The sequence below is a fragment of the Gekko japonicus genome, unplaced genomic scaffold (assembly GCF_001447785.1).
Source record: "Gekko japonicus isolate JY-2015 unplaced genomic scaffold, Gekko_japonicus_V1.1 scaffold467, whole genome shotgun sequence".
Lineage (NCBI taxonomy): Eukaryota > Metazoa > Chordata > Lepidosauria > Squamata > Gekkonidae > Gekko > Gekko japonicus.
This window is the reverse complement of record NW_015169787.1, coordinates 554,950-569,427: the sequence shown is the minus strand read 5'-3', so window position 1 is coordinate 569,427 and position 14,478 is coordinate 554,950. Positions and strand designations below refer to the sequence as shown.

The window sequence follows — 14,478 nt, the reverse complement described above, 5'->3', positions numbered from 1 at the left end:
GAGACGACGTTGATTATGTACCTTGGTTCAAGGATTTTGTTATCATTTGTTTATCATGTTGTAGTGCTTCAGATTGTAATACATAGATAGCATTCTTTATAAGTCTTAATGACTGTTTGATTTGTGGGTCAGACTATCACGACTGTTGGCTTTATACTTGTTTACAAGGACCATCAATGCTACTCTTGGCACCAGCTTCCAGGGGAGCAAATTCTTCTTCAGATATCTGGGCACAGAGTGGAACTGGAGAGCTAGAATCACTCACATCCCATATGCTAAGGTATTTTATGTCAGGTGCTTTATCCTTTCGATCTTCTTTGAATGTGGTTTATGTTTAAAACACAGCTGGGGGCTAGGGATGGTAAAAATTGGCAGTGGAACAGAAGGGATAATTGGCAAGTATAAACATTCCTATATAAGAGACAGGAGCAGGCATTCTCATGTACAGTTTGATGCTGTGGGCTGAGGAAGGGAACATGTTGCAGAGGCTGGCTCTCAGATTACCAAGGGTTGCAATTACATTTCGTTCAGAGAAATACTTTATCAGCATACGTAATTAAATATTGTGCACAGAAAATATTTCTGTAAGGGATTATTTAGTACAAATTGATTAGTGTATTACTTCAGACAATGCAACAGTTGATCACTAAAGGAATATTAGCAGCTTATTAATTTTTATAGTATTTAGCACTGCTGTTTTGCAACCCTGTATCTGTTTCTAACCTTTATATATTGAGGCATGGCATCTTGGAAGAAAAGCTGCTGAAAACAGGGGGGGGGGCATTTCAAGGGAGGATTGGGGATGGTATTTAGAAGACAATGACTCTGATAGTGGTGCCAAGATGTTTATGGACGGATCTAGAAAAAGGATGACTTGAGGCTGATGTCAAAGGACCACAGATGGAATAACAGATGGAATAAGCACTCTGTGAAGGAGACACTGAACAGAAGCACCATCTCTGGTTGCTTCACAACCTGAGAAAACCACAGCAACAAATCAGACACAGCAGCTTTGGTGGTTAAACTCCCAGCATTCTTGTCTGCTAAAGCTCCTCCAGTCATCTCTTGACAGTGATGACACTCCAAGTCTGGCTGCCCATTAACATGGTTTGGTGATCAAGATCCACATGCTGTTCTACCAGCCTCACACACAACAAAAAAGTTCCTTTCCTTTCCTGCCTTAGCCTTACTCATTCCTAATTGCAGGTTGGTGCAGTATGACTTATACACGCCTAACCTTCCCCTTTTGTATAATGTAGGCGTGAAGAAAGTTTATCTAGGCTGCTAGAACTTGTCTGACAGTTCATAAAGGGCAATTGCTGAGAGACAGTGTGTGTGAGAGTTTCGTTCCTGAGTTCCAATCTTCTCAGCAAAGGACAATGAATATTTTTCATAGGTTGTTTATGTTATACTTGTATTTGTGCACACCGATCTTATTTGTGGAACTTTCTTTGTTTCTTTATTATGCATTCAAGAACACACCGATACCATCAGAAACCAAAGATCCAGTAAAGCTACGGCTGTATCACGTGGTCTCACTGTTGGTCTTTCGTTTGGTAAGTGCAGAGAAGTTAACTTTCTGTTTCATCTGTTTGTTTCTTCTGAGGAACATGATTACAGGGGAAAAAAGTGTGGGTTGGTTAGATGTTCTCATTACTGATGGGTTGATTGATTGATTTGATTTGTAGACCCCCCTCCCCTGTACACAGGGCTCAGGGTGGGGAACTACATTTCAATAAACACATTTATAAATCAGATTAAAATAGTTAAACAAATTCAATTACTATTACAGAAAGAGGAAAATGCATGGATATATATATATATATATAATTTTCAAATTTTCTAACAAACAAATCACAGACAAAGCAATAAAGCCATTGAGAGGACAGAGAAACCAGTTCAGAACCATAATAACAAATACAAGGTAATTCAGGAACAGAGTGATAACAATGGGAAAGAGAAGTTCAAAAGTGCAACATTTTAAAAAAAGCTCTTACCAAGTGAGGATAGAGCAGAACTCTGACTAGTCATTTTAAAACATTAAACAGTCACAGCTTTACAGGGTGACTCTGCCAACAGCATATATTCTCGGTTACACATAACAACGTTTTAATAGCATGCAACAGGTAAGTAAAAAATAAATTAGATCATGATAAAATTTATTTTTTGGAAGGCTATTGTTTAGTTAGATAGGAGACTATTGGGAACCAAAGATCAATACATTTTTCCTGACTACATTCCATTTGAGCACTAGAACTAAATGCATAAAGTTTACCCATCAGAAAATAATCCCATATACAAGTTCTCCAGGCTTGTATGGAAGGCAGTGAGCTGTTTTTCCAGTGTGGATTTTTAACAGATTTATAGCCAGCACTATTAAAAGAAGTAAGTCTCAGGACTTACACTGGTTTCAGTGGACCTTACTCTTAAATTCCAGTGCATGGGATTGCAGCATTAATTATATAGTATTTAAAGAAATGTAAATACCAATCATGTAACTGAGAGAAACTCTCATTGAATCTGTGGGATTTCCAAACAAAAATGCTTAGGATTAAATAGTAAGATACACACTGGGTGCATTCAGATGAGGCATTTACAACGGTTTAGGTGCCGGTTGGAATCGGTGTACTTACCGGCATTCACACAGTGAACATCTGCCTTCCGTCCCTAACCGTTGTAAAGAGCTTTACACCATTGTATTCTGCCACTATGTCCCCAAGTGGTGGTATCCTGAGTGCAACGGTTGTAATCACTTTACCCCCCCCATCTGATCGCTCTCCACCGTTGCAGAGCCACTTGCGTTCGGAAGCCTGAGGCTTCCGATTTTCGCCGGCCATTTTTTTTTTAAAGGTCGGCAGTATGCGCTTGGGCAAAGCTTCGCCCTGGCGTTTGTTTTTTTTTTTAAAAGAAAAGGGCCTTAGTTTAGCGTTTTGGAGGCGTCCGGGACCTCAGGGAGGCTACTTTGCTCTTTAAACTTTAAAGGTAAGTCCTTACCTTTAAAGTTTAAATGTAAGACAGGGTTTTTTGTGCATGCGCGAAGATCGCCATTCTATGGATGGCTGCCTATGCACATGCTCAAACTGAGTTTAAAAAACCCAAAAAAAACACTGATGCCCGCTGTGTGTGGACGGGCATACAGCTATGGGATTCGCAGACAGGAGGTGAGTGTGATCGTGTTTCAGCCGGCATAAACTGCACCGGTTCTAACCGGTACAGTTTATGCCGGCTGAAACGGTGCATCTGAACGCACCCAATGAGTCTTAGCCAAATGACTTGGTGTGATAAAAATGCTTAAGTTAGAATTATGTAGCAATCTGGGCTGAGCTGGAGGTGGGGAGGGGGCATTGTGCCCAAATATTGTTGGCATGCATGCATGCACAAACACCTAATGTTTTGTAAACTTCATCGAAAGACTCATGAAAGTCTTTGCCCATTAAGACTGAGGATTACTGAACTACTTTACTTACCTGCAGTGAAACTGTCATGTAGTTTATCCCATTGGCTGCATATTTTCATGACATCATCCCTTCCTAAGGTGATCACCAGTGATCTGGAACTGAATTTAAAGAATAAAATTGTACTAAAACAATAGCTGGGAGGAATTGGTGAGCTAATTAAGAGGGTAGAAGAAAATGTTTTATCTAACTGAAAACAATTTTGGGGACCGAACACTGAAATATAAAGCACTCAGCACAATGTTAGCAGTATGAAACTACTGTTAAGATTTGCATTGTGACCATCTGAAGAGGGAGGGTTCTGGTATATGGACAGTCACAATCAACCAATCTTTTAAAACCTATTTTAGGGGCATGAATTTTCTTCCTGTTGTGCAAAAAGTGTTTTTATGTTTAAATGGTTTTCAGAACCTGATATTCAGAATGTCACATACTGATTTCTGATCTACTCATGCTTTGTTCTTTCATTATTATGCAGGGGAAGATTTCTGAGAGATTAGGGATCTGCAGCCAAATTACATTTGTTAGATTTATGTTAAATATGACACCCGCTGGAGAAAAATCAAATCTCTCAATTCGGGATACAAAGTTTGAACATGTTCCAGTAAGGATTTACCAACCAACCAGCCCTTTTACTCAACCAAGGAAAGGACTGATCTACCTACATGGAGGATGTGGGATATTTGGAAGCAACAGTAAGATATTTTACATAACTTTAACATTTCCTTTAAAGGGTCACATTAACCACATGACATTATGACCATATTTCACTGGATCCAAAAAGAAAAGAAGTAATTCCCAAAATCTGCAAAGCTCACACTCATGAACCAAAATGGCCATGTCCTACTTATCATTGCTAATCAGGCTGCCCAAACATTTCTCTACTCAAAAACTGGAATTACTATAAACTGGAGGCTAGAATACCTGAGTAACATTCTCCAGCCCACTAAGACTGGAGAAAATGGCTACAACTGAAGTTTTCAGGGATATCAGTAAGAGCAGGGGTTTGGATTTGAAAGGGTTTTCTTGGACATTTTAGTTATTGCATTAATTTATTGACAAAGTACCCAAATGAACAAGAAAAAAATTGCTTTCTTCTAGTGTGCCTAGTAAGTTGAAAAATACATCTTTGTTTTGCGAAGTGGCTAGAGAAGAAAAGGGGAAAAACAGAGAAGGAAAAATATAACCAGTCATTGAGGGACACCTGTATCACCAAGAGGCAAGGAGGTTTTTTCCCCCCGAGTGAATTTAAGGGCACACCATGGTGAAGGGAAAATGGGTTTTATTGAAATCTCTATAATAATGAGATATCAACAAGTTACTAGATTAGAGAGAAAATAAAACACAATATAGCCACACTCCTTCAGCTGCAGGAACCCTGAATGACAGTGAGCCAACTCCAGGTGTTGGCCAGTGCACTTAGTGTTGCTCTGTGATTGAGCCTGAGCCGAGGTTCCCAAAGAACAGAGCTCTCAGGAACTTATATGCTATTCTAAATGTTTGTCGGGGGGGGGTGCAGGGGTCATTTGGGGGGGGCCGCAGGGGGACGCCATCCCCCAGGGTGAGGTGCGGGAGGGCGGGGCCTGGAGCTCCCTGCTGGTGCCCGCTGGAGGTCGCCGCCGGCTGTGGGGAGGACACACTTCCGGTGATGTCAGGGGGTGTGGCATATGCTGATGAGTTATGCTAATGAGCCCCCCTAGCTCTTTTTCTACGAAATGACCCCTGGGGGGGGTGCATATCATCTCTATACCTGCCCTTGAAAGGGAGTTATACATTCCAGGACCAACTTATAAACATAAGCAGTGCAAGTGTCTGGTACAAGGAACTCCCAAACTCCCCACATTCCAGTGCCAGGTGCATTTAGTTCCTGCAATAGGTTCAGGGTCCCCTTCTTCTGCCAGCTCAGAATCCCATGTAGTTGGTGAAGTCAACCAGCTCAATATTTGAGCCACCAGAGCCCAGGCGCTTGTGCCTGGCCACCCTGGGATGTGGCTCTGGCCAGTGCTCTGCACATCTTCTGCACACTTCCTTCCCCACAAGGGCATTACCTTCGAATCCTGCTGACTATGCCAATTGTATTGAAAAGAGGTTCTTTTCCCCCAAGGTATTCAAGGGCAATAAGCATACCAGTGGTGAATGAAAGGGGTTTTTATTGCAATCTCTGTAATAATGAGATATTACCAAGTTACCCTGGAGCAGCACTGAGCACACCAGCCAACACCTGGCGTCATTCAGGGTTTCTGCAGCTGAAGGGGCATGAGTATATTCTCTGTTTGATTCTCTATTCTTCTAACTTGTTGATATTTCATTATTAAAGATATTTCAATAAAATCCCTTTTCATAGAATAGAATCACAGAGTGGGAAGCGGCCATACAGGCCATCTAGTCCAATCCCCTGCTCAATGCAGGATCAGCCTAGAGCATCCCTGACAAGTTTTTGTCCAGCTGCTGCTTAAAGACTTCCACTGAGGGGAAGCTCACCACCTCCCTAGGCAGCTGATTCCACTGTTGAACAACTCTTACTGTAAAAAAGTTTTTCCTAATATCCAGCTGGTACTTTCCAGCCCTTAATTTAAACCCATTTTTGTGAGTCCTACCTTCTGCTGCCAACAGGAACAGCTCCCTACCCTCCTCTAAGTGACAGCGCTTTAAATACTTAAACAGAGCAACCATGTCCCCCCTCAACCTCCTCTTCTCCAGAGTGAACATTCCCACAGCCTTTCCTTATAGGGCTTGGTCAACAGGCCCCCAATCATCCTCATCACTCTCCACTGCACATTCTGTCCACATCCTTTCTGAAGTGAGGCCTCCAGAATTCCACACAATACTCCAGGTGTGGCCTAACCAATGCAATGAACAGCAGGACTATGACATCTTGCGATTTGGATGCTATGCCTCTGTTGATATGGCCCAGGATCACATTAGCCTTTTTTGTCACCACATCACATTGACTGCTCATATTTAACTTTCAGTCAACCCCAAGATCTTGTTCACACACACTGCTACCCAGAAGTGTATTCCCCATCCAGTATGCATGTTCCTCATTTTTTTTAAATCCAGATGTAGAACTTGGCACTTATCCTTGTTAAATTGCATCTTGTTCACATCCGCCCACTTTTCCAGCATGTTCAGATCGCGTTGAATTCCATCTCTATCTTCTGGTGTGTTTGCTGCTCCTCCCAAGTTGGTGTCATCTGCAAATTTAATGAGTAGCCCCTCCACACCCTCATCCAGATCATTTATAAAAATATTGAAAAGTATTCAGCCCAGAACCAAGCCCTGTGGCACCCCACTAGACACCTCCATTCAGATGAAATGCCATTGACAACTATTTTGTTTCCTTCACCATTGTGTGCTTATTGCCCTCAAAGCCCTTGGGGAAAAATAACCCCTTTGCCCCTTGGAAATACAACATTACAGAAAGTTTCTCTTGTGTCTTGGGCAGTTCACCAGTGGAGCCATGGCTAAGGGCAGCACATCTGCTTTGCATACAGAAGGTTCCAAGTTCAATCTCTTGACACCTCCAGCTAACAAGAGCAGGTAGTATATGATGTAAAAGATCCCCCACCTGAGTCCACAAAGAGCCACCACCAGCTAGAGTACATAGATCAAGCAGTCTGACTCAGTATAAAACCATTCAAAACATGAAACTACAGTCACCTCAGCAGCAATGTTCCCTCTAAGCTGTGGAGTCTTGTGAGCAAAAACTCTACTTTGTGAGCGACTAGCATTAAAGTTGTGAGCGAGTGATTTGTCTACTGCATAAATTAGTTTGCTCTGGAGCCCTCCTTCGTGAGTGAAGACAAAAATGTGTGAGCCGGAGGCTAAAAAACTGTGAGGTAGCTCACCCTAACTCAGCTTAGAGGGAACAGTGCTCAGCAGTGAGCTAGATCCCAAAAATTACCTGGAAATAGACTTAGGACCAGTGTTCCCTCTAAGCTGAGTTAGTGTGAGCTAGCTCACAGTTTTTTAGCCTCCAGCTCATGCATTTTTGCCTTAGCTCAGGAAGGATGGCTCCAGAGCACACTAATTTATGCAGCAGCCAAATCACTTGCTCCCAGCTTTAATGCCAGGAGTTCACAAAGTAGGATTTTTGCTGATAAGACTCCACAGCTTAGAGGGAGCATTGCTTAGGACTGAGGTGGCAGGTATGAGGCCAGCAGTAGTGCTGCCCAAGTCTGGAGCTGAGGTGGATTTACCTCAAGTTTTCGTAGGCCACTTGCCACTGGCAAATTCCACAAAAAGTTAGGGTTTGGGTTTTTTAATAAATGAATAAATAAAAACTTGTGTCTGTGCCTGACTACTTTTTAAAAAGTTTTTAAATAAATAGTTGTGTTTTTTTTTAAGAATTGGGCAGGAAAGCTTGGCAAGCACCTTGAGACATCTGTTGGTGAAACAAGTTCATGTACTCCAGCCACTTATCAGTGGTATAGCCAAGGTGTGGTCAGGATATGTAGAGGGCAGTCACTGATATTTCTTTACATATAAAATTTGTCTTGAAGCAGTGGTTAGGAGCACAGACTCTAATTTGGAGGACCAAGTTTGATTCCACATTCCTCCACATGCAGCTGCTGGGTGACCTTGGGCAAGCCACAGTTCTCTCAAAGCTGGTCTCTCAAGTTCTCAAAGTGCTGTCTCAGCCCCACCTACCTTACAGGGTGTCTGTTGTGGGGAGAGAAAGGGAAGGAGATTGTAAGCCACGCTGAGACTCTGGTGGGGTATAAAACCAACCTCCTCCTCACAACAGAGGTTTTTTTCCAGTGGTATTCCTTACATATTATTGGTGTGAATAACTGTTCATGTGATAACTGTACTCATGAGAACAGTATATCACTAGGGCAGCAAACTCACATAGGATTGCAGAAGCTGGAGTGCCTTTCACATGAGGAGAAGTGCAATGTTGAGATTCTTTAACAGTTGGTGCTTTGATAATATGTAGCTCCCAAAATGAAATTCCAGGAACAGCTTGCAAATTCAGGTGAGACTTACTACGGTTCATGACTTTAAAACCATTACTGTACTCCTGAAGCAAGCAGTATAAAGTATGCTGAATATGTGTTATGATCACAGCTACAAAAAACCAGTAAAAAACCCCACAACCCTAGCAAACTAAAACCATGATGATTAGTTTGAATACAGCAGATAATGGAGTCAGAAGTGTTGATGAAACCCATAGGAGACAGAATGTTTCTTTAAGAAACATAAATGTAATCACTGTAGCAAGGTCATTCCAGGGCAACTACAGCCTAGGCTTTTAGGAAAAGGCACTTAGAAGCAGTTATCAACTAGATTATACTCACATTTTCATAGAAGGGTTGTGGTGAATTTCTAAGGAAGGGACAATCAGCCCAGGAATCAAATATAGTCTCCAAGGTAATTCTGACTCACCCCAGTGGCCCTACCAGTTTTAATCAAGTAATGAAAAAAGAGCTGTACCACAATGTCATTGTGTTCTGCTCAGGCAAAACAGGAGCCCATCAGCTGTGTGAACTGGGAGCACAATATACCTGTTTTGTATGATCACTATTTAGTGTGAACTAGAACATATGGTTTTCCATGGATATACAGCTTCTAGTCATCTGAACCAGGATACTGTTCTTCCAGAATTTTGATATGTGTGAACAGAAGTTGTGCCCACATGGAAAATACATATATTGTCCTAATCACATGAGACAGAGGCCAAATGGATCAGATACATTGTGGAGACACACACAAATCTGATATGAATGGCTGGTGAGCTTCCAGTTCCCATGAACAGAATTAAATGGAATGTCTGCAGAATGTATAGACTGCCTGAAATTTTATTTGAAAGGAAAAGACAAATTATTTCAAGATTAAAAAAAACAGATAGTCCATACTTTAATATTAACTCTCACTTTTTGATTTATAGGTAACTAGGAAAAAGGCCTGTTGTGGAAATAAATACAACAGCCTCTAGAAAGAGGCTCTGGGCAGGTGCCCCGGCCTTGGACACTCAGTGTCAATTTGCTGTGGCGACCTCAGCAGGGTATAATGACACTGAGTCCACCATTTTCTCCAGAGGAAATGATCTCTGCTACCTAAAGAACAGTTGTAATTTTGAGTGATCTCCAGCCCTCACCTGGAGATTGGCAACAATGGTTCCCCAGAAGGGAATAATTGGTTTGGAGGGTGGAGTCTATGGCTTTGTACCTGTCCGAGGTCCCACGCCTCCTGAAACCTTACCCTCTCCAGGCTCCATCCCTCACATCTCCAGGAATTTCCCACCTGGAGTTGGCAAACCTGTCTCCTTCCCAGCCAATCATCAACCTACCTTTATTTCCCCCTCACTCTTCAGCTTTCCACCCCCCACACACCTGCAGCCTCTCCCGTGTTCTGAGGCCTTGACTTCCACGTCACATTGGCTGTCATGGGGGCCACCTCAGCAGCATATTACAGAGCCCACCATTTTCTCCAGTGGAACTGATCTCTGCCACCTGGGAAGCAGTTGTAATTCTGAGTGATCTCCAGCCCTCACCTGGAGACTGGACACATTTTACCTCAGAACAGCAAACTGTTTAGAATATTAGAGGCAAAAACCAATCAAGTCGCATATGCAAACGACCTCTGTGTTCCGAGGCAGAGGCCAATGAGGCTGCATATGCAAATAACCTCTGTGTTCTGACTGGTTGTGGGGGGGGGAGAGGAAGAGCAAACTGTTTAGAATGTTGGAGGCAGGACTCAGACAAAGCAGCCAGTGGATAGGGAGACCCTCTGAATGACAGATCAGAGAGCGAACTGATTTTGGAGTGTGTGGAATGTTCTAGAGAAGTGCCACCACCTTTTGGCTTTTATTTATAAAGGAGATAAGTAAGTAGTAAGGTAAATACACAGATTTATATGTGATTCTATGCCATAGAGCTCCTTTATTTTTGCTGAGAAGTTGTTTCTGTCAGATGGCACCAACTTTATTATGGAAGAGGTCAGTTTGAGAAAATTTATTTCTGACCCTGCAGTGAAGAATGGAGTGGACTCTCAGAAGTTGGCCCCATCCATGCTCTAAAGCCTTGATGTCAGAAGGACAGTTCTACAGTCATCCCAGAATCCCCCAAAGTTACCCAGGATGCTATATTACCGAACACTAAATTTAGATACTTCCACAATGGCACAGGATACAGACTATTATAGATACGGTATGCTGCTTCCTGAATTCCAAGCAGAATGAAAAAATCAAACCATCACTTCAGTTCTTCATTTTACATGATACCGGTGGATCAAAGAACTCAGCTAACTACTCTAAGGGGTTTAGCCGTGAATATTGACAGTCACCTAAATGTAACTATCAGCATTTTCTGGCCTATGTCCAAAAAGTAGGGAAGTAAACATCTATTTTCAGACATTCACAAAAATCCACAGATGAATTCATTACATTTTAATTGTTCACTGTAACTTACCACTGTCCAGAGAATAAAGTGATTTCTATCCACCACTTAAGCTTTATCTACTTGCAGAAATTCAATAATACTAATTATTCTTCTGTAGTAAAGAGCTACCTAAGACATTTTTAAACATACTAAGACTTTTCCTTCCCAGGAGGCTATGAACGAGTATGCCGCCATCTTGCCCGAAAAAGTGACTCAGTGGTTGTTTATGTTGAGTAAGTGTGCTTTGGATTCTCTTCATTAAAAAGAGGTTAAGGAAACTCAACTCTTTAGCCAGAAAAACAAAGGCCTAGTTTTCAGATGGATGCATAAACCTTGTCAGTCTTTCAGATCTTTCCTGCTTAGTTTTGCCTCTTGCTGTACAAGAATAGAAAGAGTGCATGTTTTCTGAGTACAACTACTCATCTTTTAATCAACCATTAGGATGTAGTTACACTGAAGGTATCAGAGGAAAGGGTAGAAACCGGGGCCTTTGAAAGAATGAGGCTAATAAGCATTATACAATTTTCTGTTTGCGTTGCTAGCTTATTTCTATAATCATCGTTCTATTACATTGTTTACTGGGTGTTTTAAGCTGTCTGACTGTATTGTTTTCAATGGTCCCGTTCACACTAGGCAATTTGGGCCGGGAGCGGGACAGTTCGGGGGCGGAGCAAACCGGCGCAATCACACCACAACATCTGGGAAGCGTCCTGCTTCCGTACCTGAACTGGCCCTTTCCCGTGAAAATCCGCCGCAACTTGCAACCACCTACCTTGGTGGTTCATCGGGAAGCTGCGCGGCAAGCCAGGCGTTTGATCTCCGGCGCGTCCTTGCGCCGGCACAACCCCGGCCCGTAGCCGAACTGCACATGCTCCGACATGCGCAGTTCGGCCGGCTCCCGGTCAAAGCCGTGTTTTCTCCCCGGCGTTTGATCGTGCTGGGGAGAAAAGGCGCCACGGCCAGGGGATCCATGGGATCCCGTCGCGGCGTCTCAACGTTGGCGCGGCTTTTAAAAGCCGCGCCTTTAGAGGCTTTTCCCCTGCCGTGTGGCAGGGGCCAATATTTAGTAATCCATTTTGAACCTCAGTGAGAAAGGGAGCCATAAATGAAGTACATAAACAAAGCATTAGGAGTGAGTAGCACCCTGTCACCTTCAACCATAGACTGGTACCTCTGAGAAGCAGTGATTGCCCAAGATAGTTTGGAGTAAAATGGCATTCCTTATCTGTGGTTATGAACAGATAATGACAAATTATGCTCAGATCTACTTTGGGGGGAGGGGGGATTTCTTGTCCTACTAATGATTCATCTAGTCCAGCTGAAGAGGCTCCAAAATTTTGACAAAGTTTGAGAACCAATGCTTTGATATTTCAGGTATCGACTAGGTCCTGAGCACCAACATCCAGCCCAGTTATTGGACTGTCTCACAGCCACGACATATTTCCTGAACAAGTCAAAAGACTATGGAGTGGATCCTAACAGCATTATTCTTGTGGGAGAAAGCAGTGGAGGTGCACTTGTTGCTGCTGTTTGCCGAGAACTGGTAAAAAGATCAACTACCCCAAAGATTCGAGCCCAGATCCTGATCTACCCATTCCTGCAGATAATGGATCTTTCTTTGCCATCCCATCAGCAAAATCAATTTGGTCCTGCCTTGACCCGACCGCGGGCTATGAAACTTGGCTTAGTGTATATGAACGCCAACATTCAGGATGTTGAAAGACTCATGAACAATGCCCACGTTCCTGAGTTCATGAAGATGAAATATAAGAAGTGGCTTAGTGCAGACTGCATTCCAGAGGAATTTAAAGCCAGAGGCTATAAGCCACCACCACCCATTCCATTTTCAAAAGAACTGTATGAACAAACCAGACTGAATGACGAGACAATGCTGTCACCAATTTTAGATGAGGATGCCATTGTCCAACAGCTCCCTCAGACTTACCTTTTAACCTGTGAATATGACTTAATAAGAGATGATGGACTTCTATACAAGAAACGTCTAGAGGACAATAATGTGGCTTTGACATGGAATCATATGAAGGATGGATTCCATGGACTTATAATGTTTGTTGACACTGGGCCACTTGAGTTTTCATGTACAAAAACAGCAATTGAAAATATACTGAAGTTTATAAGGGGGTTATAAGAATGACAACAACCAGCCTGAGAGTTCTGATCTCCTACTTTCATAGTACCTGGTAAATATCCCTGGAGAACAAGTAGCAGCTGAAGTGATTTCTACCCATTCTCTGAAGGAAGCTTTTCATATAGGCCTGTGAGGCTGCTTCTGTACTATGTTGGAACTTTGGGGGCTTTCTCTCTCTCCACAGAAGCCTCCCTCCGCATCCCCCTGAAAGTCCAGGCCTTCCAGTGCAATATCCAACAACAGTACCAGCAACTGCAGACAGAAATGAAAATTAGGCAAAGTTCCATGTGTGTGTGAAAGCATTTCGCACATGCACATGGGGCTCATAAAAGGGCAGCATGTACTGTATAATTATGTAATGCAGGAGTCTTTCCATTCTGTATGAAAATTCTGGTCCTGTCTGGGCAGAACTGTGTAGGAGTATAACATGGCACATAAGTAGGTGAACATAATAGGTGAAGATTTCTCCTCAATCCCTTCCCATGACAGTGCCTATGTTGTAACTTGCAAATTCAATCAGCTTGATACTAAACTTTACATGCAAGACATGCAGCCTACTGTTAACACATACTCAGAAGTGTAACTGAATTCACTGGGGGTTGCTTCTAAGAAAGTATGCACACGATCGCAGCCTGAACTGTAGACCTCTCCTAGTATAAAAGCCTGTGTCTTTTTACCTACCCATATTAGTAGCCGCCTTCTCTGGTAAAGCCATGTGCTAATTAATTCCAGCTTTCTTGATGAATGTTTACCTTAAAAATTCAAATTGTACACTTTGAGATTATTTATATCATTCTCCTAATTTCTCATTTGCAATAAAATGTATTCTGACAGTTAACACTACAATGTCACGGTTATGTATGCTGATCCTATAGCATGCACTACTGCCAGCACAGAACCTTTTAAGAGGCAGAGAATATGTGTGAAAATGTTCATTTGATCACCCTCCCCTTCCTACTCACTGTATCCTTATGAATATCATTTTTCTCCATGCACATCATCTTTATAAAAGCTATCTACATTTGACATCTGACCTCAGCAGAGCAGTAAGATTTTATGTCTTGAAAGAACATTTTTAAATTCATTTGTAAGTACCACACGATTTTTGTCAGGTCCTCCCATTGTTTAGAAGTTTTTATATCTCTCAAGTTAGTGGCATGGGGGGATGTAGGCAAAACTGCCTATCTGGAACTTGAGTAGAGCCAGTATTCCTTGCTTGTATTAGCAAGAGAGATGGCTCATCGTTTTATTGGCCTGCCTAGGTGCGTGTGGGAAAACCAGAGGAAAGGAGCTAGAGGCCTATATAGTGAGTAAATGTGGAGGTCAAGTAAGATAATCAGATCCTTTAATGAAGAGAATGGCACAGGAAATGGAATACAGGGAAAACTCAAAGTACTGAAATTATTTGGGGGACTACATTTTTACTCACCAGTGTACTAGCTTGGGAGGAAAATCATTTAAAAGACTGAATGAAATTATTATTTTCTATACT

General features: G+C 42.3%; 1 protein-coding gene across 2 annotated transcripts; it reads left to right on the top strand.

The window, feature by feature from the left end:
• Positions 1 to 228: 228 nt before the first annotated feature.
• On the top strand, positions 229 to 13,931 carry LOC107115277 (arylacetamide deacetylase-like 4). 2 transcript variants are annotated; one of them, XM_015416952.1, is made up of 5 exons: positions 229 to 280; positions 1,476 to 1,556; positions 3,934 to 4,150; positions 11,007 to 11,070; positions 12,212 to 13,931. In XM_015416952.1, the coding sequence occupies exons 3-5, from the start codon at positions 3,988 to 3,990 to the stop codon at positions 12,984 to 12,986; spliced, it is 1,002 nt and encodes a 333-aa protein (XP_015272438.1). In that variant the 5' UTR covers positions 229 to 280; positions 1,476 to 1,556; positions 3,934 to 3,987; the 3' UTR covers positions 12,987 to 13,931. The 2 variants fall into 2 exon arrangements, with proteins under 2 accessions (XP_015272438.1, XP_015272437.1); XM_015416951.1 differs by lacking the exon at positions 229 to 280 and having other exon boundaries at positions 1,294 to 1,556.
• Positions 13,932 to 14,478: the final 547 nt, after the last annotated feature.